Source organism: Neomonachus schauinslandi, chromosome 1 (genome assembly GCF_002201575.2).
Source record: "Neomonachus schauinslandi chromosome 1, ASM220157v2, whole genome shotgun sequence".
Taxonomy (NCBI): domain Eukaryota; kingdom Metazoa; phylum Chordata; class Mammalia; order Carnivora; family Phocidae; genus Neomonachus; species Neomonachus schauinslandi.
Window position 1 is genome coordinate 81,131,864 of NC_058403.1, and position 24,282 is coordinate 81,156,145.

Below are 24,282 nucleotides of genomic sequence, written 5' to 3' on the forward strand. Positions count from 1 at the left end.
TTGCCCCTTTAAAAAGATTGCTTACCTTGGCTAATGGGTGGGGAATGACTGGAGGGGTGTGTGAACAAAGCGGCCACTAGACGGTTGGAAAGCAATCTGAGTCTCCCAGATGAAAAATGAGGATGGCTTACCCTGAACAGTGGAGATGGTAGGAAGTAGATAGATTCAAGAATTGTGGAGCGAATACCAAGAGACTTGGTAATGAACTGGGAGGAGACTGACCCTGCTAAGTCAAATGCATGTAGACAAAGCCACCATCCTTTGAGCAGACAGAGTCCTGCACAGGTGGAGGTTGGATTTCGGGCCCCTCCTTAGCCAGGCCTCTTCAGCCGGCATTCGCCCGCACATGGAGGGGAGGTAGGCCTGGGAGGAGAAGATTAGGAGGGAGAAGAACTGAGGCTGACCCCCTCCCCCCAGGTTTCTGGCATTGGCAAATGGGGGATAGTGGTGCCATTTCCTGAGGAGGGGAGGAAAGTCTGAAGGAAGAACAGATTTTGTGTGTTGGGGGTTGGGTGAATCAAGAATTCCCTTTGGGACCTTTTCAGTATGAGCCATCCACCTGAAGAGGCTAAACAGGCATCTGTCCACATGACCATGGGGGCTCAGGGGGGATCTGGTGGGTGGCGCTGTCAACATGCCCTTACCAGGCAGCTGGGGGGAGCTGCGAGATTGCAGTGAAGGACAACACAGGTCGGAGGGCTTGCAGAGCCATAGCCTACAATGTCACACCTTGCTTCAGATAAGCCAACGCTCCAGGGGCGCCTGGGTGGCTCAGTCAGCTGAGCGTCCACTTTTGGTTTCAGCTCAGGTCATGATCTCAGGGTCCTGAAATTGAGCCCCGCGTTGGGCTCCAGGCTCAGCAAGGAATCTGCTTGAGATTCTCTCTCCCTCTCCCTCTGCCCCTCCACCTGCTCGCCTATGCACGCATGCTCTCTCTCTCTCTCAAATAAATAAATAAAATCGTAAAAGAAAAAAAGCCAACACTCCAAACATTGAGAAATTTCACATACTAACCTGGATTTCTCCTCTTGTGACAACTCCGCAGCTGTGGTAACCTGGACCCAGCTTGCTATAATCAGATATTGGCTAACACCATGTATCTCTCAGGCAGTGTTCCAAACACGTCACAGATTTAATCTAGACAACTTTTTTCTTCTTTATACTTTAAGGAAGAGAAAAACGAAAGCACAGAAAGGTTGAGTAACTCGGCAGACTGCTAAGAAGTGGTGGAGTTGGGCGGCACAGCGAGGCCCTCTGGCACCAGGGTCTTAGCCACACCCCGCAGGCTGCTGGAAAGCTGCACCCCATTTAGAGAAGCCCTATTGGCTGCAGCGGGTGGCCCCCCCCCCCCCCCAGTGTGCTCCTGCCCCCCCCCATTCCATACCCAGCCGCAGTTGCCATGTATTGTTTTACTTGAGCTGTTGTTTTCAGATGTTAGAGAATTCTTTCTCTGTACCAAGTAGAAAGTTAAAAATATTACATTGATGGGTGCCTGGGTGGCTCAGTTGGTTAAGCATCCGACTCTTGATTTCGGCTCAAGTCGTGATCTCAGGGTTATGAGATTGAGTCCTGTGTAGGGCTAGGAGCTGGGCTTATAGCTTGCTTAAGATTCTCAAGGTTCTCGGGGCGCTTGGATGGCTCAGTAGGTTAAACGTCTGCCTTCCGCTCAGGTCATGATCCCAGGGTCCTGGGATCAAGCCCAGCATCCGGCTCCGTGCTCAGCAGGGAGCCTGCTTCTCCCTCTGCCTGCCTCCCTGCCTGCCTACTTGTGATCTCTCGCTCTGTGTTAAATAAATAAAATCTTAAAAAAAAAAAAAAAAAAGAGGGCGCCTGGGTGGCTCAGTTGGTTAAGCGACTGCCTTCGGCTCAGGTCGTGATCCTGGAGTCCCGGGATCGAGTCCCGCATCGGGCTCCCTGCTCGGCAGGGAGCCTGCTTCTGCCTCTGACCCTCCCCCCTCTCATGTGCTCTCTCTCTCTCTCATTCTGTCTCTCAAATAAATAAATAAAATCTTAAAAAAAAAAAAAAGATTCTTAAGATTCTCTGTGCTGCCCCCCAACCCTGTTCGTGTGTGCACTCTCTCTCTCTAAAAAGGAAAAAAAAAAATTAAATTGACACGTGTAATTTCTATGGGTAAGAATTTAAAAATTATTTGGTAAATTTGTACATTATCTGGTCAGATAAAACTAGTAAAAACAGATTAATATTCAGGTTAAATACATATGAGAAACTCTTAACTATGTTTCCATGCTTCTGATACAATCATACTTCTGAGGTGATCTCTTATTCCCAAGTATATAAGATTAAAATGATAGAGCTAAGGCAACTAAAATGTTAAGTAACTTTTACATTTGGAACGGTTTTATTTAAATAAGGTTGATCTCCTTAGACTGAGGTCAGGGAGATTTTGGCAATACGCTTAAACTTAGTTTCAACTCTTAGGAAAAAAATATAATTTATGTAATCTCTTATAGCCTCTCAAGTGGGAAAGGGGGATGGGTGATTTAAAGATGTATTTATTTTCGAGACAAAGAGAGCACGGAGGGGAGTACAGGGAGGGGCAGAGGGAGATGGAGAGAGCAGACTCCCCACTGAGTGCAGAGCCTAATGTGGGGCTTGATCCCAAGACCCTGAGATCATGACCTGAGCCAAAATCAGGAGTCGGATGCTTATCTGACTGAGCCACCCAAGCGCCCCAAGATGGGTGGTCTAGATTGCTTACCAGTGACTTCCTTAGTAAATGTGTGGGGGGAAAGAGGCAGATATGGATGTTAAATGTGCATTAATGGGGAAAAAAAGCAACTGTCATTAACATTAGTCAAGAAGGTTCCAGGAGTGGTGACACTGACCCAGGAAAAGGAGCCTGTAGTTGGAGGGGCCTCACTCTGGGAGATGTGCCAAACAGCTCCTAGCCAGTCTCCAAGGGTGCGGGGCCCGGGGGGCAGACTGAAAGCAACAATCAGGGAAACAAGGAAAGCCTGAGAAGGATGGTGAACTCAAAGTTCTGCCTGAGGCCAAAACTGGCTCAAATGGGAAATTGCTGCTAATCTCTGACCCAGAGATTCAGGTGTCCTGGCCTATTCCCTGGAAAGACCATCCACCCTTCCTAAGATTAACATGAGTGGGACCCCAGAGCCCTTAAGATAATGCGTTCCCTTATCAGGTTGCAATACTAATTAGACTTCTTAAATGAGAATCTCACTTATTTATAGCCCCAAGCAAACTGTAGTTAATGCCTGGGAATTACACTCAGGCAGTTAAAAATAAACAATTATTGGGGCACCTGCCTGGCTCAGTCGGTGGAGCGGGTGACTCTTGGTCTCAGGTTGTGAGTTCAAGCCCCACATTGGTTGCAGAGATTACTTAAAAAATAAAAAACCTTTAGGGGCTCCTGGGTGGCTCAGTTGGTGAAGCATCTAGATGCCTTCGGTGCAGGTCGTGATCCCGGGGTCCTGGGATCGAGCCCTATATCAGGCTCCCTGCTTGGCGGGAAGCCTGCTTCTCCCTCTCCCACTCCTCCTGCTTGTGTTCCCTCTCTCGCTCTCTCTCGCTCTCTCTCTCTGTCAAATAAATAAAATCTTAAAAAAAAAAAAAAAAGCCTGAAGACTTCTGGTTTTAATTTGGTTACATTTTCTTATATTTTTAATTAGTTTTAGGTGTCCAGTTAATATAGTACTGAGATATTTTCATTTATTTATTGTTTTTGAATAAAGATAAATAAGTGCTGAGCTTATTGGTTAACATAATTTTTAATATCCTTTAATTTCCTTGATGGTATTGGGGCGCCTGGGTGGCTCAGTTGGTTAAGCGACTGCCTTCGGCTCAGGTCATGATCCTGGAGTCCCGGGATCGGGTCCCGCATCGGGCTCCCTGCTCGGCGGGGGGTCTGCTTCTCCCTCTGACCCTCCCCCCTCTCATGTGCTCTCTCTCATTCTCTCTCAAACAAATAAATAAAATCTTAAAAAAAAAAAAAATTTCCTTGATGGTATTGAGTTGTATGGTCCTCTGCTAGTTTTTTTTTTTTTTTTAAGATTTTATTTATTTATTTGACAGGGAGAGACACAGCAAGAGAGGGAACACAAGCAGGGGGAGTGGGAGAGGGAGAAGCAGGCTTCCCACGGAGCAGGGAGCCCGATGCGGGGCTCGATCCCAGGACCCTGGGACCATGACCTGAGCCGAAGGCAGACGCTTAATGACTGAGCCACCCAGGCGCCACCTGTCCTCTGCTAGTTTTTATCATGATGTTTTCCTGGCTTCCTATTTTATGATCCATCTGTTCTAGAAATGCCCCCAAATGCCCTTAGTCAAGAGGTATAATCCTGACTGTAAATAGCCCTCATTGCCAAATATAATAAGAGGCCTCTGGTGGCCTCAACTGAGCCAAAACAAAGAATGTTGCATATATCATGTTTCAAAAATCAATTGCAGCGGAGAGTGCTATCCTGTTGACCCTGATGTTGGAACTCTTAATCTGCCTTCACAATGGCAGATTTGGGGATGTTACCCCCGTAATCAGATCTCAGTTCCTCCAGTGCGAGTGAGCAAGGGATTTTAGCTGGTAAGAGCAATCTTCTACAAATTGACCTTGGCACTGATTCGAACCACATGGGTAATAATTTTCATTCTCCAAACATCTCCGAACTCTTATACTTTGTATGACCATTATGATTCTCCTTCTATGCTTATATAATGCCTCATTCATATGTTCAGAGTAAACTCATCCAGATTTGGTGTTCCCCAACTGAGCAGCAGATAATGTCAGAACAGTCATAAATGTGCCTAGAGAAGAATTGTTCACATTATAAAAGGAACAAAAGGAGGAGAAACTGTCAGGGAATTTTCCCTGCTGTTTTGTATTGTATTCATTGTAGATAAGACCAAGTGGAGAATCTGAGCAGTCAGAGTTTGTGTATAGAATGAATTTGGGTCTTCATGGCTCCAAATGCGGGCAGTCTGTTTTAAAGTAAAAAACAAAGCAACAAAACCCCATAATATTGGGTATAAAAGCTGGGAAAACTTCTGTGTGACCCTTGACTATATATACTGCTGGTACAATGTTGACACTTTTTTTTTTTAAGTAGGCTCCACACCCAGCGTGGAGCCCAACATGGGGCTTGAACTCACGACCCTGAGATCAAGACCTGAGGTGAGATCAAGAGTCAGACACTTAACCAACTGAGCCACCCAGGCCTCCCAATGTTGCCATTTATATTTTGCATAAAAGATTTATTTATGCAACAACAAAGGCATAAGAAGCTGTGCCTCTCCTCTTCCCCTTGGGTCACCTTGTCTCTCTCCTTCATGAACTCTTTCCTTTTTTTTTTTAGATTTTTTAAATTTATTTGATAGAGAGAGGGAAAGCACAGAGGGAGAGTGGGAGGGAGAGGCAAACTCCCTGCCAAGCAGAAAGCCCGAGGCGGGTCTCCATCTCAGGATCCTGAGATCATGACTGGAGCCGAAGGCAGACACCCAACTGACCGAGACACCCAGGCCCCCTGAACTCTTTGCTTTTAGATGTGATATACACAGCAACTTGGTAGACTTCACATCCATTCTCGACCTGTTCTCCCTTGCCTCCTTCTATAGGAGCTGGACAGTTGAACACTCAATTTCCTACCCTCCCCTGCAGCCAGAAGTAACCATGTGACTCAGTATCCAAGATGAAACCACAGTTCAACGAATGAAAGAACCCCCCAATCAGAGAAAGACAAGCATCATATGATCTCACTGATATGTGGAATTTGAGAAACAAGACAGAGGATCGTAGGGGAAGGGAGGGAAAAATGAAACAAGATGAAACCAGAGAGGGAGACAAATCATAAGAGATTCACTGAGGGTTGCTGGAGTGGAGCTGGGGGGAGGGATGGGGGTGCTGGGTGATGGACATTGGGGAGGGTATGTGCTATGGTGAGTGCTGTGAATTTTGTAAGACTCATGAATCACAGACCTGTACCTCTGAAACAAATAATACATTATATGTTAATTTAAAAAGATTTTTTTTAAATAAAAGAACTCCCAAAGAAGGAAGAGAATTGTTGCTCCTCTGTCCCCTTGAATTTGGATGTGATTCCTGAAGGTCCAGCAGCCATCCTTCAACCATAAGATTATAAACCAACACCTTAAAAATAGTGGCGCCGAAAGAAAGCAGCAGTCTGGGTCTTTAATGATGGTATTCATCCTCTGTACCAGGTCTAGACCGCCAACTTGCTATGTAAGAAAAATATCCTTTGTTTAAACAACTTGTAGCCAGGTTTTCTATTATTTCTAGCCAAGGACATTCTTGTATGACACAGGAGATTTCTTCAATGAGTTTCTTTCCTGATTTTCCTCAACTTCTCTGATAGTTCTTTCTCAATCTCTCTCCCCTCCTCCTCTTTCTCTGCCAATGCCTAGATACTAAGGTTTCTATGTCTTTTGTCATTGTTCTGTTCTTGTTTCTTTTTTTTTTTAAGATTTTATTTATTTATTTGACAGAGAGAGAGAGAGTACAAGCAGGGGGAACAGCAGGGAGAGGGAGAAGCAGGCTCACGCCAAGCAAGAAGCCTGATGCAGGGCTCCATCCCAAGACCCTGAGATCATGACCTGAGCCAAAGGCAGACACTTAACCAACTGAGCCACCCAGGCACCCCTTAGTTCTCATTTCTTGAATAATTTTCTCCATGTGTACAGCTTGAACTGCCCCTTACATACCAATGAGTTTCTAATCTAGACCATAAATTTAGGCCTTTATCCTGAACCTGGACCATTATTTTCAAGTACCTTTAAGACATTTCTCCTTGCATGGCCCTGAAGAAAATTCAGCCTAACCACAGTTACACTCGTTTTTCTCCCCTCCAAAGCTTACTTTTCTTCCTTTCTCCCCTATTTTGGTTAGCAGTTCCACCATCAACTCAGTTATCTAAGATAGAAACTCTGGAATCTTCTACTCCGCATTTACCCTCACAAGTCTCATCCAATTAATTGGTCTCCAGGTGTTAGTTACTGAGTCCACCTTCTTAATTCTTGGTTAATTCTCTCTCCTCTCCTCCCTCAGCCATTGCCCTGGGCCAGGTGCCCACTCTCTCACACCTGGATTCACACACCTCCTAACTGGTGTGTTGCCTTCCTGTTCTCCCTACCTAATGCATCTCACCTGCCAGCCCCACTTCCTCTAACAGAAATCTGACCACCTCTGCCATTTAAAATGCCTCCCAATGCCCCACCCCCCCCTTGCTTAGGGCTAGGGGTTCTCAAATTTTAGCATCTGCATTACCTGAAGGACTTGTTCAAACAGATTCCTGGGCCGTCCTCCCGTGTTTTTGATTCAGTAGGTCTGGAGTGGGTCCTCAAATGTGCATTTCTTTTTTTTTTTTTTTAAGTAGGCTCCACACCCAACGTGGGGCTTCAGCTCATGACCTTGAGGTCAAGAGTTGCATGCTCTACTGACTGAGCCAGCCAGGCGCCCCCTAAAATGTGCCTTTCTAACAAATTTGGGGATGATGCTGATCAGGGAGCATACTTTGAGAACCACTGGCCTTGGCTAAAATGAAAACTCATTAACTTCAGGTTTAAGATTATTTACAACGTACCTTCCCAGTTTCTGGCTGCTGCCCCCCACATTCCTGAAGTTATTTCCAGAGTCACCTTCCGCTTCTACGGACGCGCAAGGTCTTGACTCATTCTCTTCCCCTTGCCTGGAATGCATGTCATTCTTCTCATTCTTGGCAAACTCCCTTACCAGTTCTTCAAGGAAAGTCCAGCTCTGACCTTCCATTCTCTTAAAAATTAATTTACTGCTTCCTCCTCTATACTCCTTGGCACTTCATACATAGGGTACTTTATAGTCTTGCTACTTAAACTGTGGTCCTCGACTAATACTAGAGACATCACCTAGGAGCGTGTTAGAAATGCGGACTCTCAGGCTTCGCCCCAGACCTATTGTATCAGAATCTACAATTTAACAGGATCCGCAGGTGATTCCTGTGCAAAAAGAAGTGTGAGAAGCCCTGCTGGGCACGGCCTCATGCTAGGCATTGTGATGGGTGGTTTGATGACATTATTTCCTTTGATCCCTTCAGGAGTCCCATGCTCATTATTATTGCCCACAATTTATTGAAGAAGTACGAGGTTGGTAGTAGCAGAGCTGGGATTCAAACCTAGGACCATCTGGCTTAAAAAAAACCTGTGCTTGCTGTATTATACCTATTGTCTCCTGTGACGAGTCTTCACACATAGCATTGTAATTATCTATCCATAGATCTGGCTCCCTGTCCATGTAAGGAAATGCTGCTCTGGGCAAAGTCTCTAGTCTTCAAGGATAAAAACAAGGAAGAATCTTTGTTCTTTCTCACTGTCAACTCCAGTTCTGATAGCAACTTTGGGTAGGATGAGCTTCTTGAAGGAAAGAGTGTACATGAATTTTAAAAATCTAACAGCTTTATTGAGATATAATTCAAACACTACATAATTAACCCATTTAAAGTGCACAATTTGGTGGTTTTTAATATATCCACAGAACTGTGCAACCATCACCACCATCAGTTTTCAAACATATCATCACCCAAAACAAACTGCATGCCCTTCAGCCAGTCACTCTCTGTTTGCCCCCAGCACCCCAACTCTAGGCAACCACGAACCTACCTCTGTCTCTGTAGATTTGTCGATTCTGGATGTTTCACATGGATGGAATGGCACAATAGGTAGCCTTTTGTGACTGGCTTCTTTCACTTAGTCTAATGTTTTAAAAATTCAGCCATGCTGTAGCATGTATGAATAAAATTCCATTGTCTGGATATGATACTTTTTATTTGTCCATTCATCAGTTGATAAGACACTTGAGTTGCTTCCACCTTTGGGCTGTTATAAATAATGCTGTTATGAGCATTGCTGTATTAGTTCTTGTGTGGACATACATTTTCAGTTCTCTGGTTATATACCTAGGAGTGGAATTGCCGGGTCATATGGTAACTCTGTGTTTAAGTATCTGAGGACCTGCCAGACTATTTTCTAAAGGAGCTACATCGGGGCGCCTGGGTGGCTCAGTTGTAAAGCGTCTGCCTTCGGCTCAGGTCATGGTCCCAGGGTCCTGGGATCGAGCCCCGCATCGGGCTCCCTGCTCCACGGGAAGCCTGCTTCTCCCTCTCCCACTCCGCCTGCTTGTGTTCCCTCTCTAGCTCTCTCTCTCTGTCAAATAAATAAATAAAATCTTTTAAAAAAATAAATAAAAATAAAGGAGCTACATCATTTTAAATATTCAGCAGCAGCCATATGGGGATTCCATTTTTTCCACATTCTTGCCGACGTTTGTCATTATTTGCCTTTTTAAAAAATTCAATTTATTTAAACTAAAAAGAACTTATCTTTTTTATTATAATCATTCTAGTGAGTATGAAGTGCTATGTCATGGTGGTTTTGATGTGCATTTCCCTGATAATGAATGATATTGAGCATCCTTTCATGTGCTTGTTAGCCATTTGTATAACTTCCTTGGAGAAATGTCTACTCAGATCTTTTGTCCATTTTTGAACTAGGTTATTTTATTTTATTTCTTAATTTAATTTTTTATTTTTTTTATTTTATTATTATTATTTTTAAAGATTTTATTTATTTATTTGACAGAGAGAGACACAGCGAGAGAGGGAACACAAGCAGGGGGAGTGGGAGAGGGAGAAGCAGGCTCCCCGCAGAGCAGGGAGCCCGATGCGGGACTCAATCCCAGGACCCCGGGACCACAACCCGAGCCGAAGGCAGTCGCCTAACCAACTGAGCCACCCAGGCACCCTTAATTTAATTTTTTAATAAGTAGGCTCCATGACCAATGTGGGGCTCAAACTCGTGACCCTGAGATCAAGAGTTGCATGCTCTACTGACTGAGCCCGTCAGGGGCCCCTTAATTTTATTCTACTTTAAGTAAACTCTACTCCCAAAGCGGCGTTTGAACTCATGACCCCAAGATCAAGAGTCACACACTGTACTGACTGAGTCAACCAGGTTCCCCTCCCCTACTTTATTTTTAGTTTTAATTCTAAGTGTTCTCTGTAAGTTATGAGTTGAATTGTGGCCTCCCTTCCCTCCAAAGATATGAAGTCCTAACCCCCAAAGCCTCAGAATGTGAATTTACGGAGATACGGTCTTTACAGATATAACCAAGTTAAAATTAAGTCCTCAGGTGGGTCCTAATCCAGTTATGACTGGCATCCTTATAAAAGGGGGGAAACCTGGACACAGACAAGCACACAGGTAGATCATCATATGAAGATGAGGGCAGAGATCAGGATGATATAGCAGAAGCTAAGAAACACCAGAGATTGCCAGAAAACACCAGAAGCTAGATGAGAGGCATGGAACATATTCTCCCTCATAGCACGCAGAAGAAACCAGCCTTGCTGATACTTTGATCTCAGACTTCTAGCCTCTAGAACTGGGACACGATACATTTTTGTTGTTGAAACCACTCAGTCCATAGAACTTTGTTATGGCAGCCCCAGGAAACTAGTACACTATATATTCTAGATACAAATCCCTTATCAGATAATATGATTTGAAAATATATTCTCCAGTTCTATGGATTGTCTTTTCAGTTTCTTGATAGTATCCTTTGGAGCACAGAAGTTTTTAATTTTCATGAAGTTCAATTTAATTTTTACTCCTTTGCAGGGTTAATTTTCTTTTTAAAGTTTTATTTATTTAAGTAATCTCTACACCCCACATAGGGCTCAAACTCATGACCCCAAGATCAAGAGTCACATGCTCTTCCCATTGAGCCAGCCAGGTGCCCTTGCAGGGTTAATTTTTGAGCCCAGTCTTTGAGGTTTGTTCTGATCCTAGGAAGGGTTTTCTTAGCTGGTTTCTTTCTCTAGTTCTCACTGATAAACTAGCTTGCCTGTGATGTTGTTCATTGGTCTCTTGGAGCCACCAGGAACTTCTTAATGGCCCACCACCATGATTTTCAAGACCTCCCTTAGGCTTGAACTTCCCCACACTTGTTTAAAATAGCTTTACAAGCAGAGTGCTGGGTTGGGGTGGTAGCCTCTGGTCTGCTCGGTCTTTTTGGGGGTGGAACCTCTAACATACAAGCGGGGAGCTGGGAAAGAGTGTCGTCACCTCTCAGTGATATTCACCTGGAAATTAGCCTAGGCAACGCGGAGATGTGGGGGATGAGGAATGCTAATGGCCTGCCCTTCCCAAAGAGATATTCTTGACTGAAAACTGGGATGAGCCTCACCTTCTTGATCACACTGGCTTGGAGTGTAGCTTCTCTCACATTGAGTTAGGTGGGAGGGTGAGGTTAAGAATGTGAGGTGGCGGGATGCCTGGGTGGCTCAGTCATTAAGCATCTGCCTTCGGCTCAGGTCATGATCCCAGGGTTCTGGGATCGAGCCCCACATCGGGCTCCCTGCTCAGTGGGGAGCCTGCTTCTCCCTCTCCCACTCTTCCTGCTTGTGTTCCCTCTCTCGCTGTCTTTCTCTGTCAAATAAATAAATAAAATCTAAAAAAAAAAAAAAAAAAGAATGTGAGGTGGCTTAAGTGCTGCAGACTCTGTCTGTTCTTACTAAATTTCAGTAGATTTTCTTGAATAAATGTTTCTTCACTTATTATATGCCCTTAGGGCAATTTCTAGAGACTTTAAATGGTTTGTTTTCTTTCTTTTTTTTTTTTTTTAATAATTTCACCAGTTACAGTTGTTTTGCTGGGGTGTGGGTCCATAAAACTCTTCACACCACTATTCTGGGAGTAATTTATAACATTTTGATAAAAACAGGATCATTGTAGCTGTGGGGGTAGGGTTAATAGGTGGGGGGTAGGGATATCAGTAGCAGAATAAGTCAGGAATAGAAGATTGGGTAGCAATCAGTTAAGACTTCCAGTTAGCGTAACAAAAGAGGGCAATAGCTGTAAACCAAACTGGGGACCACTAAAAAATTTTGGAGGCTTTAAAACTTCCCTATTCCTTTGTTTTTTGACATACCCCTCATGCTTCCCATAGTGATTATCAATAAAATAAATATTCATTACCTACTCTGTACCAGGCACTTTGTCAGGTCCTAGGAATAGAGTTAGGTTAATAAGACAGACTTGGTCCTTGCCCTCAAGGAATGACGAATAAATCCGTTTGGAAATCGGAAAGGCTTTATAGAAGAGGCAGCATTTGAGTTGGACTCGGAAGCAAGGAAAGGGTTGCTCCCAACCTAAATTTAGACAGAAACCCAAAACCTAATGATAAGGTCAGGGGAAGTCACTGTTATGTAAGATGCTATGAAATCATTAGGAATATAATTTAACATATATTGATGAGATTTTCCAGTTCTAGGCATATTCAAAATAGTCATTTGTCACTGGCGCTCTCCCTTCTCTTCTCTCTCTTTTCACTTTTCAGTGACCTGGAGCTTTCCGATACTATCCACTAAGGCTTCTTAGTCCAGCTCGTCCTTTCCCTTGGACTGGATTCTTGGCTAGATCCTTGGATTTCACCAAATAAGAAATGGTTCCTGATTTTAAAGAGTCCATAACCTGGGAGACGGAGGTAAAGAGTCAAATAAACAGAAAAGTACCATGACAGAGGTATATAAAGGGGGTAATGGGGATACGCAAGAGCTCATCTAACTCAGACTGGGGTGGGAAGAGAGTGGTCATGGGATTTCCCCGGAGAAAATGAATTCTAAACTCTTTCAGAGAATGGGAGAGATAGCTGGAGGTCATGTATTCCAGAAGAAGAAAGCCAAGGCACAGAGATTGGTAAATCCATGAAGCATTCCATTCCCCTGCCTCCCCTCCAAGATTTGGGGAATTCCATATTGTATTTATTTTGGCAAGAAGCAAAGCCTTCCTCTCCCTAAAGAATTCAGATCTCTCTCCCTGGCCCTTAGCAACCAGTAGGTATATGAACTAGTGTCAATCAATTGATTGTTTCCACCAGGGATTTCAATCAAGGAGTAAATGAGGTAAAGATAAATTCATTAGCAGTTATGGTGGATCGGCAGGGATGTTCCATTCAGATTGTTTCCGCTTAAAGATCACTGTTGTGTGTCCTTCTTCATGGTTCTTTTCTGCCTGTTTTCCAGGTCTGATACTTGGCTCTCTCATCAGTTCTGTGAGCCTTTACTGCCTTCCAATAAATTCCTTATTCAGATATATTTGGTTTCAGTCACATGCCAGCTTTGATCTTAGGCAAACCATTTGGGAGGCTCTTCCACACAAGAGATGATGAAGGCCTGAACTAAGACATTGGGAGGGAAAATGGAAAGATAGTTAGACGGAGGGACAGATAGATAGATAGGCAGATTTAGATATCAAAGAGGAAGAGTTCCAGGCACAAGGTAGATACTCAATATATATTTGAATGCATGATTGAATACAGAAAAAAATTACTTCTGGATTTCTGTCTTTGAGAAGCGATTTTGTTGCTATTTGTTGCAGAAGAGAGAATACAAGATAAGTGAGTGTTTTTGGAGAAAGAGATTCTAGAGTTTCAGGTGCTAGTAGGCCCATATTAAAGACTAAGGCAGAAATTTCTAAAAGACATTTGGATACAAGCAGGAGCGCCTTTTTGGTGCAGTTGGTGGAGCAGGCAACTCTTGATCTTGGAGTGGTTAGTTCAAGCCCCGTGGTGGCTGGAGAGCTTACTTAAAAAATATTAAATTAAAGAAAAAAGACATTTGGATACAAGTATATTGACTGAATATTTATATTTAGGAGCCTTCAAATACAGTTATAACTGGAGCCGTAGAAGTGGATAAATTACCCAGGATAATGGCAGAAATCAAAATTAAGAGCAAGACTGTGAGTCGGATGTCAAATTTGCTATCAGCAACATGGTGAATGGTAGGTATATGGAAGCCGCAAGATGAGAAGTGAAAAATGCAACAAACCAGGGCATTAGGGGCGCCTGGCTTGCTCATTCAGTAGAGCATGCAGCTCTTGATCTCAGGGTTATGAGTTTAAGCCCCATATTGGGTGTGGAGCCTACTTAAAAACCAAAAAACCCCCCCAAAAACCACAACCAAAGAAACCCAGGGCATTAGTGCAATGTTTCCTTGTCTTAGCAAGCAGCCCTACCCTGATTGCTATGCAGTTCCTCACTTGACAGAAAGCTTCTGGAGGACAGGGTCTATCTCATTTGATGTATTAATCCCATGGCACCTTGTTCAGTGCTTGGCACAATTGGAAAGAAGAGACCATAAAATCTCTTTACTCTGAAAATTGATGATTCTTTATTCCTATTTACACAGTTCTCGGTAACTGGAATGCCTATAACTTCCTCTATCACACTATACAGAATTTATCTGTTCACATGTCCGCTTCCCTTATCAATCTATAAACCTTAAGAACAGGGACTGTAACATTCATCATTGCAATGCCAGTAGGAAACATTCTGCCTGATCCACATCAAGGACTCCAATGCTTGCCGAATAAATGAATAAATAAACAAATGAAATCTCTAAACTATTAATTACTACCATTCCTGATGAAGCACCATTGCCATGTACAGTGCTGAGTCCTTTTACGTTCTAATTTAATCCTCAAACCAAGCCTAAGTGGGAAGGGGGAAACTGAAACTCAGAAAGGTTAAATATCTTACCCAAAGACGTATAGGTAGTAAATGTTAAAGCTGGCATTTGTAAACAGTTGACTTTTTAAAAAAAATATTATTTATTTATTTATTTGAGAGTGAGTGACAGAGAGCACACACAGGGGGAGCAGCAGAGGGAGAGGGAGAAGTAGGCTCCCCACTGAGCAGGGAGCCCGATGTAGGGCTCGATCCCAGGACCCTGAGATCATGACCTGAGCCAAAGGCAGACGCTTAATGACTGAGCCACCCAGGTGCCTATAAACAGTTGATTTTAAAGCCTATTTTCACGGGGCGTCTGGGTGGCTCGGTTGTTAAGCATCTGCCTTCGGCTTGGTTCATGATTCCAGGGTCCTGGGATCGAGCCCTGCATCGGGCTCCCTGCTCAGCGGGAGGCCTGCTTCTCCCTCTCCCACTCCCCCTGCTTGTGTTCCTGCTCTTGCGGTTTCTCTCTCTGTCAAATAAATAATATCTTTTTTTAAAAGATATTATTTATTTATCTGAGACAGAGAGAATGAGAGAGACAGAGAGCACATGAGAGGGGGGAAGGTCAGAGGGAGAAGCAGGCTCCCTGCCGAGCAGGGAGCCTGATGCAGGACTCGATCCAGGGACTCCAGGATCATGACCTGAGCCGAAGGCAGTCGCTTAACCAACTGAGCCACCCAGGCGCCCCAAATAAATAATATCTTTAAAAAAAAATAAAATAAAACCTATTTTCACATTATGTTGCCACCGAGCCTAGTCTAAGTGTGACAGCTAGGACTTTTCAGAAAACCAGGATTAGTGGGTGGCTCCACAGTGCTAACTTTATCATTAGGGCAATGATTCCCAAGGGACTTTTTTCTACATAAATCAGTCCTGTGTCCTCTGAGAAGATGAGATCAAATATGCAAAGATTTTAATGAAGACATGCAAGGAAATGCTCTGTGAGGGAAAACATGGGGAGAGAGCCGTTAGATGCTAAAAGCAAGTGAAGGGAAGAGGGAAAGAAGGTTGGATAGAAACATCCTGCATTACCATGTAATCTAATGAAGGCTGGACAAATTAGAATGGGAGGCATGGAGCCAAAATTCACCATCAGGAAAGACCTGTCTCGGGGCACCTGGGTGGCTCAGTTGGTTAGGTGTTGGACTCTTGATTTCCGCTCAGGTCATGATCTCAGGGTTGTGAGATCGAGACCCGTGTCGGGCTCCACGCTGAGTAGGGAACCTGCGTAAGATTCTCTCTCTTCCTCTGCCCACCACCCCCACCCCTCTTTAAAAAAAAAGAAGAAGAAGAAGGAGGAGGAGAAGAAGGAAAAGAAGGAGAGAAAAGAAACGAAAAGGAGAGACCTATCTTTCGGGAACACATGTGCCTTAAGTAGCCCTGCCACATGGCATTGGCTGGGAGCAGCTGGTGGGATGCGTGGCCTCCGTGCAAATGCGAGATGGACTCCAAAGCCAGCAGCTGGGGCATTATTTGGCCAGTTATGCTCCCTGTAGTTGGAGGCTGGCCAGGCCCATTTCCATGGCTGCCATACCATACTCGAAAGCTTTCTGAAGCGTTGCTTTTGCTTTCTCTTGTGTTTTACCTCTTCTGTTGTACACGTGTGGACACTGAATTCCTATAAAGCCCTACCATCTTTGGTATCATCCACCAAATCCCAGTAGGATGGAGAGTGTGTATGAACAAATAAATTTTTCTTTCTTCCTTCCTTTTCCTTCCTTCCTTCCTTCGAGAGAGTGTGTGTGCGAGAGTGGGAGGAGGGGCAGAGGGAGAGAATCTGACGGCAGAGCCTGACTTGGGGCTCGATTCCATGATCCATGAGATCATGACCTGAGCTGAAACCAAGTTGAGGCTTAACCAACTGCACCACCCAGGCACCCCTCCATGTGATCTTTTAAAATCTCCTTTTCTTCTTCCATCTGGACAAGATGCCTCCCTTTACTGTACTTTCTCTAAATAAAAGGGTATCAGTGCTCAAAGCCTGGACTCTTTGGACTGATTCCTCTTTAGCGCTTTGGTTGCAGTACATATGTACTGATTATTATGTTTATCAAACTATGACTCAAAAATCCTGTTTTAAGGTCTATTCTGAACAGGCTCTTGTATTGCCATAAAAAACAGAATTGGTGCTTTTTTACCCACTAAAACATTAAGTCCCTCTGTGCTTTGTGAGTCTTAATTTATAAAAAGGTGACTGAGTGACAATACAAAGAGGTCAGTGCCATTGAGATAAAAGTTTAATGTTACTCATGGTTCCTCCATGTCATGCAGGGCCACAGAGAAAGCACCATTGTCAGGAAGCAAAAAGAAATGAGGGGAGAGCATATGCTAGAGCTTTTATTGGCGTTTCCATGAGGAAGTCAAGGCAGGACAGGGTGTACAGTTTAAGACTGGCTAGTTTCAACAATTCCGGCAGGCTTCAGGACAGAGGAGCTGTTCACAGTTGTCTGGTACCTGGCCCTGGAGTGATTCAGGGTAGGGAAAATATTGGCTTGGTGTGTGAGAGTTAAAGGAGGTGGCTGGGGGTATGGACGAAAGATTGTTTGATTTATATATGAAACGTAGGTTCACTGACAAGTTGGTTACTGTTTCCAGGAATTAGCTAGTTTTAGGAAGGGCAGTTTCTCCCAGCAAAGTTCCCCCAAGATGTCAAAACGTTATATAATATAAACAAAAAATAAAGGCCTCAACAAAATTAGGAGGAAAACCATGCCTTTTGATTTTCTGAATCTCCATCAATGGTTAGTATCAGAGAAGCAGAAGGCAGGTTTAGCCCATTTTTTTCCTCATTCTATTAAGAGTGCAGATGATTTTTTTCCTTAAAGTAAGCTCTACCTGGGGCACCTGGGTGGCTCAGTTGGTTAAGTGTCTGCCTTCAGCTCAGGTCATGATCCCAGGGTCCTGGGATTGAGCCCTGAGTCATGCTCCCTGCTTAGCAGGGGAGTCTGCTTCTCCCTCTCTCTCTGCCCCCACCACCGTCCCCTGCTTGTGCTGTCTCAAATAAATAAAATCTTAAAAAAAAATAATAAAGTAAGCTCTTTATGTTTTACGTGGGGCTTGAACTCAACAACCCTGAGATCAAGAGTCACATGCTCTACCTATTGAGCCAGCCAGGTGCCTCAAGAGTGCAGGTGATTTTTATTTTTATTTTTTTATTTTTTTATTTTTTTTTAAAGATTTTATTTATTTATTTGACAGAGAAAGACAGCGAGAGAGGGAACATAAGCAGGGGGAGTGGGAGAGGGAGAAGCAGACTCCCCGCCGAGCAGGGAGCCCGATGCGGGACTCGATCCAGGGACTCCAGGATCATGACCTGAGCCGAAGGCAGTCGCTTAACCAACTGAGCCACCCAGGCGCCCAAGAGTGCAGGTGATTTTTAAAGATAAAATTGAAATTACAAGAGGCTTCTATTCCTTAACCATTGTCCATGGTTTTCCAATTTTAAGCTAACAAATACTTTTTATTTTTTCAACTCCTTCCCTACTTTTACGTATTGCATTTTTGTCCTAAACCACCTGCATGGACAAGGAGCCAACATTTATGTTCTCCTCTTCCGTGCCAGAACTATTCACCCTTTAACACACGTCCCCTTAGCTCATCTCCTTACAACAAGCCTGTGAAGTGGGGATCATGACCTGTCCTAGAATAAGGAAAGTATGGTTCAGGGGTTAAATGGCTTTATGGTAGAGCACTGGTTGGAATCAGTTCCGATGAAGCCCATGCACTTTCCAGGTGTTGCTACAAAGGAATTGAGTCAAAGGAAAAATTGTTAGCATTTATTATTTAAGAAGCACTCTAACTTGCCATTTATATGGCACAATTTAAAAACTAAGCATAAAAAGCTAAGCCACATGCTTCTATAACGTATTTGTATCTTTTCAAAATTTTACTTTTGTTAATGTAAAATCAGACATTGCCTCTCCCATAAATAATATGCCCTCTCTTTGACATCTGAAAGAAAATTTCTTAAGTCCTTTACTCTTAATATCACTACAGGGGTACTTTTGAGAGTCAAATCAAAGAACACTAGAGTACACGTTATGGGTAACTTTCTGGTAATTAAAATTTTTTTTGTAGATAGGTAACACTTCCATGTGGTTCAGACTAAAACATTGATTATACGCATATTTATACATAATTACATACAATTATATAATGAGTATGCAGTGGTGTTTCCTTTTTACTTGCTCCTCAGCCACCGTATTTCTTCATATACACCAATGTTTTAGTTTATTCTTCTAGTTACTTTATGGACATACCAGTAAATTTGCACATATATTAATATGAATTTTCCTCCATCCCTTTTTTTTTGCACAACCATTTGGATGTATTTATGTTATTTACTTATTTGACAGAGAGAGACAGAGAGGGAACACAAGCAGGGGGAGCAGCAGAGGGAGAAGCAGGCTTCCCACTGAGCAGGGAGCCCTAAGTGGGGCTCCATCCCAGGATCACGACCTGAGCCAAAGGCAGACACCCAATGACTGAGCCACCCAGGCACCCCTCATTTGGATATATTTAAAATAAAACAAAACAACAAGTTTTTGGTAAACAAAATTTAATACAACTGTATAGTCAAATAATAATGGTTAAAGGACATTTTATTAGATACAACTTTAAAAAAATTAAACTATGCACAAAGTATATCTAAACAAGACATTAAGTATTACTGTGCTACAACCAAATTGAGAACAAATGACAAAGCATTTTTTTTTCACTGTGAATTCTTGGAGCCTCTCACTGAAAGCAAATGACATTTGGCTGCCATAGGTCTATACAAGTTGTAAAGCATATTATGCTTTTTTTCAACTCTATAATTGTTGTCTTAGCTCCAGAAATTCTCAATAATTTAAATAAAGAAACTGGGGGCGGGGAGGGATGATGGGGACAGCAAGAGTAAGAACTTTTTCAGGAAATATAAAAGACTATAGAAGGAAAAAAATTGTACATAAGGATGGAACAAAAATAAGTACATTTACTTTCTGACATTAGATGTAGATATTGCAAATGATGTTTTCAAACGTTTAATCAATGTTAGATGTTTGTCTGAATATCTTAAAAAGCACCTTGGTAACAAAAACAAAACCCTCAAATATAATAAAACTCCAAATAGTCAACAACATTTCTTAATATTCTCATTCTGCCAAGCAACCACATGGTGCTTATTAAAAAATTTAAGAAGGGGAGTTTACTTACTCTGTAGGAAACCAATATGAAACTCATCTAAGGTAAGCTTCATTTAGTATGAAAACAAAAGTTGAAATAGCACTAGAGAACCTAAGGCACATAAACAAATTCAGATGCAGTTATTTTGAAAACATTAGAACAAATTCTTTTTCTTTGGAACAATATATAAAATAAGTTATATGACTACTGCTGTTTTAAAAAAATTATTTATGATGATCATCTTTAGCACTAAGTAAATTTAATATCTAAGGCAATCACACAAATGTAACACAGTCATAAAAAACATTAAAAAATGTCTGAAGTATGTTGAAAATGTCTCTGGAATTATCAGTTCACACTCTGGCTCAAGTGGTTTCTGATGTCTAGCATTAGATGTGACAATAAGTAGAGCTACCTAGTCAAACCTACTTAAAGGCCAACCAAATTGCCCCCATTCTGGTTACCTGATATGGCGAATTTGTTTATTTAACTAAAAAGAATAATGGGGTGAGGTGATGTAAACCTGGCTTTCAATATAATGCACAAGAAATTCTAGTAAGGCCAAAATTATGTTGAGGTTAACTGGTGTCTTGAGTTTAGTAAAATAAAGGCTTCCATAGGAAACCTTTAAGAGACATTATCTTATCACTTGGCACCACATAAATAGCTATCTCTTCTCTTTGAAAATACACTCTGGAGATGTCTTTTCCACATATAAATCTCAAGACACGAAAGGCACACAAAACAATTCAAACCCTCTCTTTTCATGTTTGGGTTCTCACAGCAATTCTTTTTTTAAAAAATCTATTGCCATATCCAGACAACAGGAAAAAAAAAAAATACACACCTGGTTTGCGTATTGACAAAAGTAGTATAACTGAACCTTTGTCTTTCCTGAGTTTCACAAGGGTATATGACAGTAGAGAGACATAAACAATTCGTATTCACTAAGAGAAAATGTATCAGTCCACAAAACATTTTCATCTTTCTAAATATAAAAGAACGAATGTTCAACCACCACCTGTGTGAAGCCCCTTTACCGAATTAAATTTACTCTAGGATCATGAAGTTTATATAGTTATGGCACTTTAAACACCCCAAATAGGCAAAAATGACAAGTTAATACCCTCCCTGAGTATTTACATCATTTTTTTCTTACCACCTGGTTTAAATGGAGTAAATATATTTCAGTCATCTAGGGAAACAAAAGGTCACTGAAGATTCAATAAGCTATTTCATACCTGTGCAGTAGTCAGTGGGAAGATTAAATTTGAAAACAAAGGTCTACTGTTGTAAAAATTAGACCACTCATCAATAGGAAAACACACGTTCATGAACAAAAAACAACTATACTTTCCTGTTAATCCACAAAACATACACTTGAATTCCTTTTCCCACCGAGATATCACAGATGGGTTTAGCAAACTTGTCTCTACCTCCAATTTGTTTTCTGATCTCATGAAAATTTATGTATTACATAGATTCTGACTGTATACAAGTCATTATACTAATACTCATGTACTTTCAAACTTTTTTTAAGATTCTCTACACCCAATGTGGGGCTCAAACTCATGACCCCAAGATCAAGAGTCGCATACTCTACTGACTGAGCCAGCCAGGTGCCCCTCATCATGTACTTTCAAATGTAAAAGAGTATTATAGAAATGTCCTAATAAAAAAATCTTCCGGAAATGAATTTAATGAAGTCAACCAATTCTTATTTTCTGATCATCACAAACTGATCAAATTCTTGGTATTTGTATATATGTGTGTACATGACCATACTATCTATCTATACATGTATATACATACATACTAACCCAAAGGCTTATATGAGCATCTCCTATCAAAAGGAAATGTGTCAACTATGTGATGACAGTATGAATATAATCTGACACAATTTGGTTGATGAATCCCTTTCGGTATACTAATTATACCCTAAAATTCTTTTATCAATGCTAACACCATTACTTATCAACGATCAGTAAAGGAAGATAAATAGTTAAAGGATATTAAAATATCAGTTGAGTAATTTCAAAAATTGTTAATTTCATAGGATTCAAGCTAAGTTTTTGGTGGCTTAATTCATGTAGCTTTAAATTACGTAGAAAAAAATTAAACAATATTGTCATGAGGTCTATGTTTAAACAAATTGCTTTATAGGATTTCATTTCAAATTTAGTACAATAAACACATGGATATTAAAAATAAATGTATAAAGAAATACAAGTAAAAATACTTTTACAATAGACAAAAGTACTACAATACAAGTGATCTTGAGAAAGTTTGTGTGTGAAGTGTCTGTATTTATGGATGGGCATAATCTTACAAATACACATGAAAATAACAAGTGTCATTTGTATAATCCTCAGCATTTACAAAACACTTTTCTCATACATTATCTTATCTACCGCAAAGAATCTCTGAACTAAATAGGTTCCATTATCTAGAAAAGGTATATTGCAGATGTTTACTTTAGAATTAAAACAAGTATCCCAATTGTATTTACAATGGTCTTTCAACTAAAATGATAGAAAATTATTTCCTGAATTGCTCTGACAATTATCAGAAAAAGGTGCATATCATTTCCAAATTATGATTTGAAAAATTTAATTCCCTAAACATTTATAAGATCTTTAGAATTTTCCTCAGAATTCAGATTCCAGCTAAATTGGCATTCATGCCATATAGTTGTTAGAATCTCTGTATCCTTCTAAGATGAGAAAACAAAATGGTTTATCTACGTTAGGTTTTTTTTTATTACTAACTTGGTTTTAACAGAAATCTGGTGGCACTATAATCACACATTTGCATCATCTCTCCTGGGACAAGGAGTATATAATTATGATGCGAGACAACAATAGTGCCTGGGCAGTCGAAACCCAGCAGGCTACCTGGTACATCCCTGGAATATCCCTAAAATGTGGTAAATTATATGTTCACCCAGGAATAACAGTAATCACTTATACTACAGTTCCTGCCATTCCATTTGCCTTAGAAAAAATTTTACATTCCTCTCTGAAAACCAGTAAGCTTATAAACTGGAGTTGAAAAACCTAGACAAAGGCAATTTGTTGTAGAGAAGCTTGAGCATGTTGACCAGGATTTTCCACAATTGGTACCAACTGAAAGATTTATCTTAAAAGACTGCGAATACCACTGTTAGTTTTTTTGGATAGCTAAAAAATGGACCCACTGATAGGTGGTCCCTGCTTTATCCTCTAAAGGCAACTCAAGAGTGGAGACTCCAGCATTTTTCCTGTTCACAGGAAAGGAGGATAACCAGGGAAGAGGTCCTCACCCAAAGCACCATACTAATGAAGTCAAATCCTACTGGGCTAGGGAGAAAACCTGTCCTTGTTTTCCACAAAATAATATCACAAAATGGATTTCGACTCTCTTGCCAGGTTCAAGAAAAGGTGCTTCCTTAGAGGATTTAGAGATGATACATAAGTACTTTGAGAGCCACAGTGGGTTGTTTTTCCCTTCAATGGTCTTACATAATTTTTTCTTAGGAATTAACCTATAATTTTAATCTGCATTTTAGGGGCACTTGCTTTTCTATCTCCTACCCAATGTTCTTCCAAAAATACGTTTAATATAAGCAATTCTAAGAAGTCATGATAATTCAGTATTTTATGATACTCAAATTGTCATTACATTTTTATCAATTGCTGAAAAAAAAACCTTCTATAAAATTAATCAGTTTGGATATATTTTTAGTGAAAAAGATTTTTTAAACTGACTTCCTCCCTTTGTAAGCATTCTAAGCATTATGTGAGTCAACCTAAATGAAGCCTAAGTCATGCAATTTTCTATACATGTATGACAAAATAAGGAACATACAGGCTTACAGATAAACATATAAATGGAGAAACCATTCACAAGTTCCTAAAAGTTACACAGGCAGACATTATTTCCTACTCCACATGAGTTTCTTACAAATACTTACAAAGGTACACTCTCAAAACCCAAGCAATAACCACTATTACTTTCAACAACAACAAATTTTTTTTTCCCAATCACAGGAAAGGCTTTATTACAGTTTGAAAGATTGATACTTCAGGGGGAAAGGCACCACAATTACTATTTTTACTTTTTTGTGTACATGGCACAAAGGAGATATGTCAAGTTCCCACTCTGGAGTTCTTAGAGCCTCTCATCTTGGATCAGTGTGGCTTCTTGGGTGAGGTATCCTGGCTTTAGAGCTTAAAGCATTTTTCATTGTATCTATGTATAGTCACACAGCCGTGATAGGACACTGGCCTGGGCATTGCGGCCACCCCTGTGATGATACTTGTTGCAGGGTCATAACAGAGAATAGTGTCTGTGGCTTCTCCGTTTTCCCGTCTTCCACCCAGGATATATATTTTACCATTACACACAGACATACCACAGTTTTCCTGTTGAACCAAATACATTAAAAAAAAAAAAAATTAACTCTTGAAGGTAAGGGATTTGGTAGCAAACTGAAAAGTAAAATAAGACCTGCTTTAACAGACAAAGAAGTCATGAAATAAGCTCCCTTTTGCCTAACTCCTGCTCTATGTGTGAGTGCTAGATAATTGTGCATGAATGAAATGTTAAA

At 41.4% G+C, this 24,282-nt stretch overlaps 1 protein-coding gene across 1 annotated transcript in view; it reads right to left on the reverse strand.

Annotated features, from left to right (window-relative positions):
- Positions 1-19,075: 19,075 nt before the first annotated feature.
- KLHL24 (kelch like family member 24) overlaps positions 19,076-24,282 on the reverse strand; it is a 45,839-nt gene continuing 40,632 nt past the window's right edge. The window contains exon 9 of the mRNA XM_044920078.1: positions 19,076-24,097. Within this exon, the coding sequence (XP_044776013.1) occupies positions 23,897-24,097 (201 nt within the window). The 3' untranslated portion in view covers positions 19,076-23,896. The remainder of the gene's footprint in view (positions 24,098-24,282) is intronic.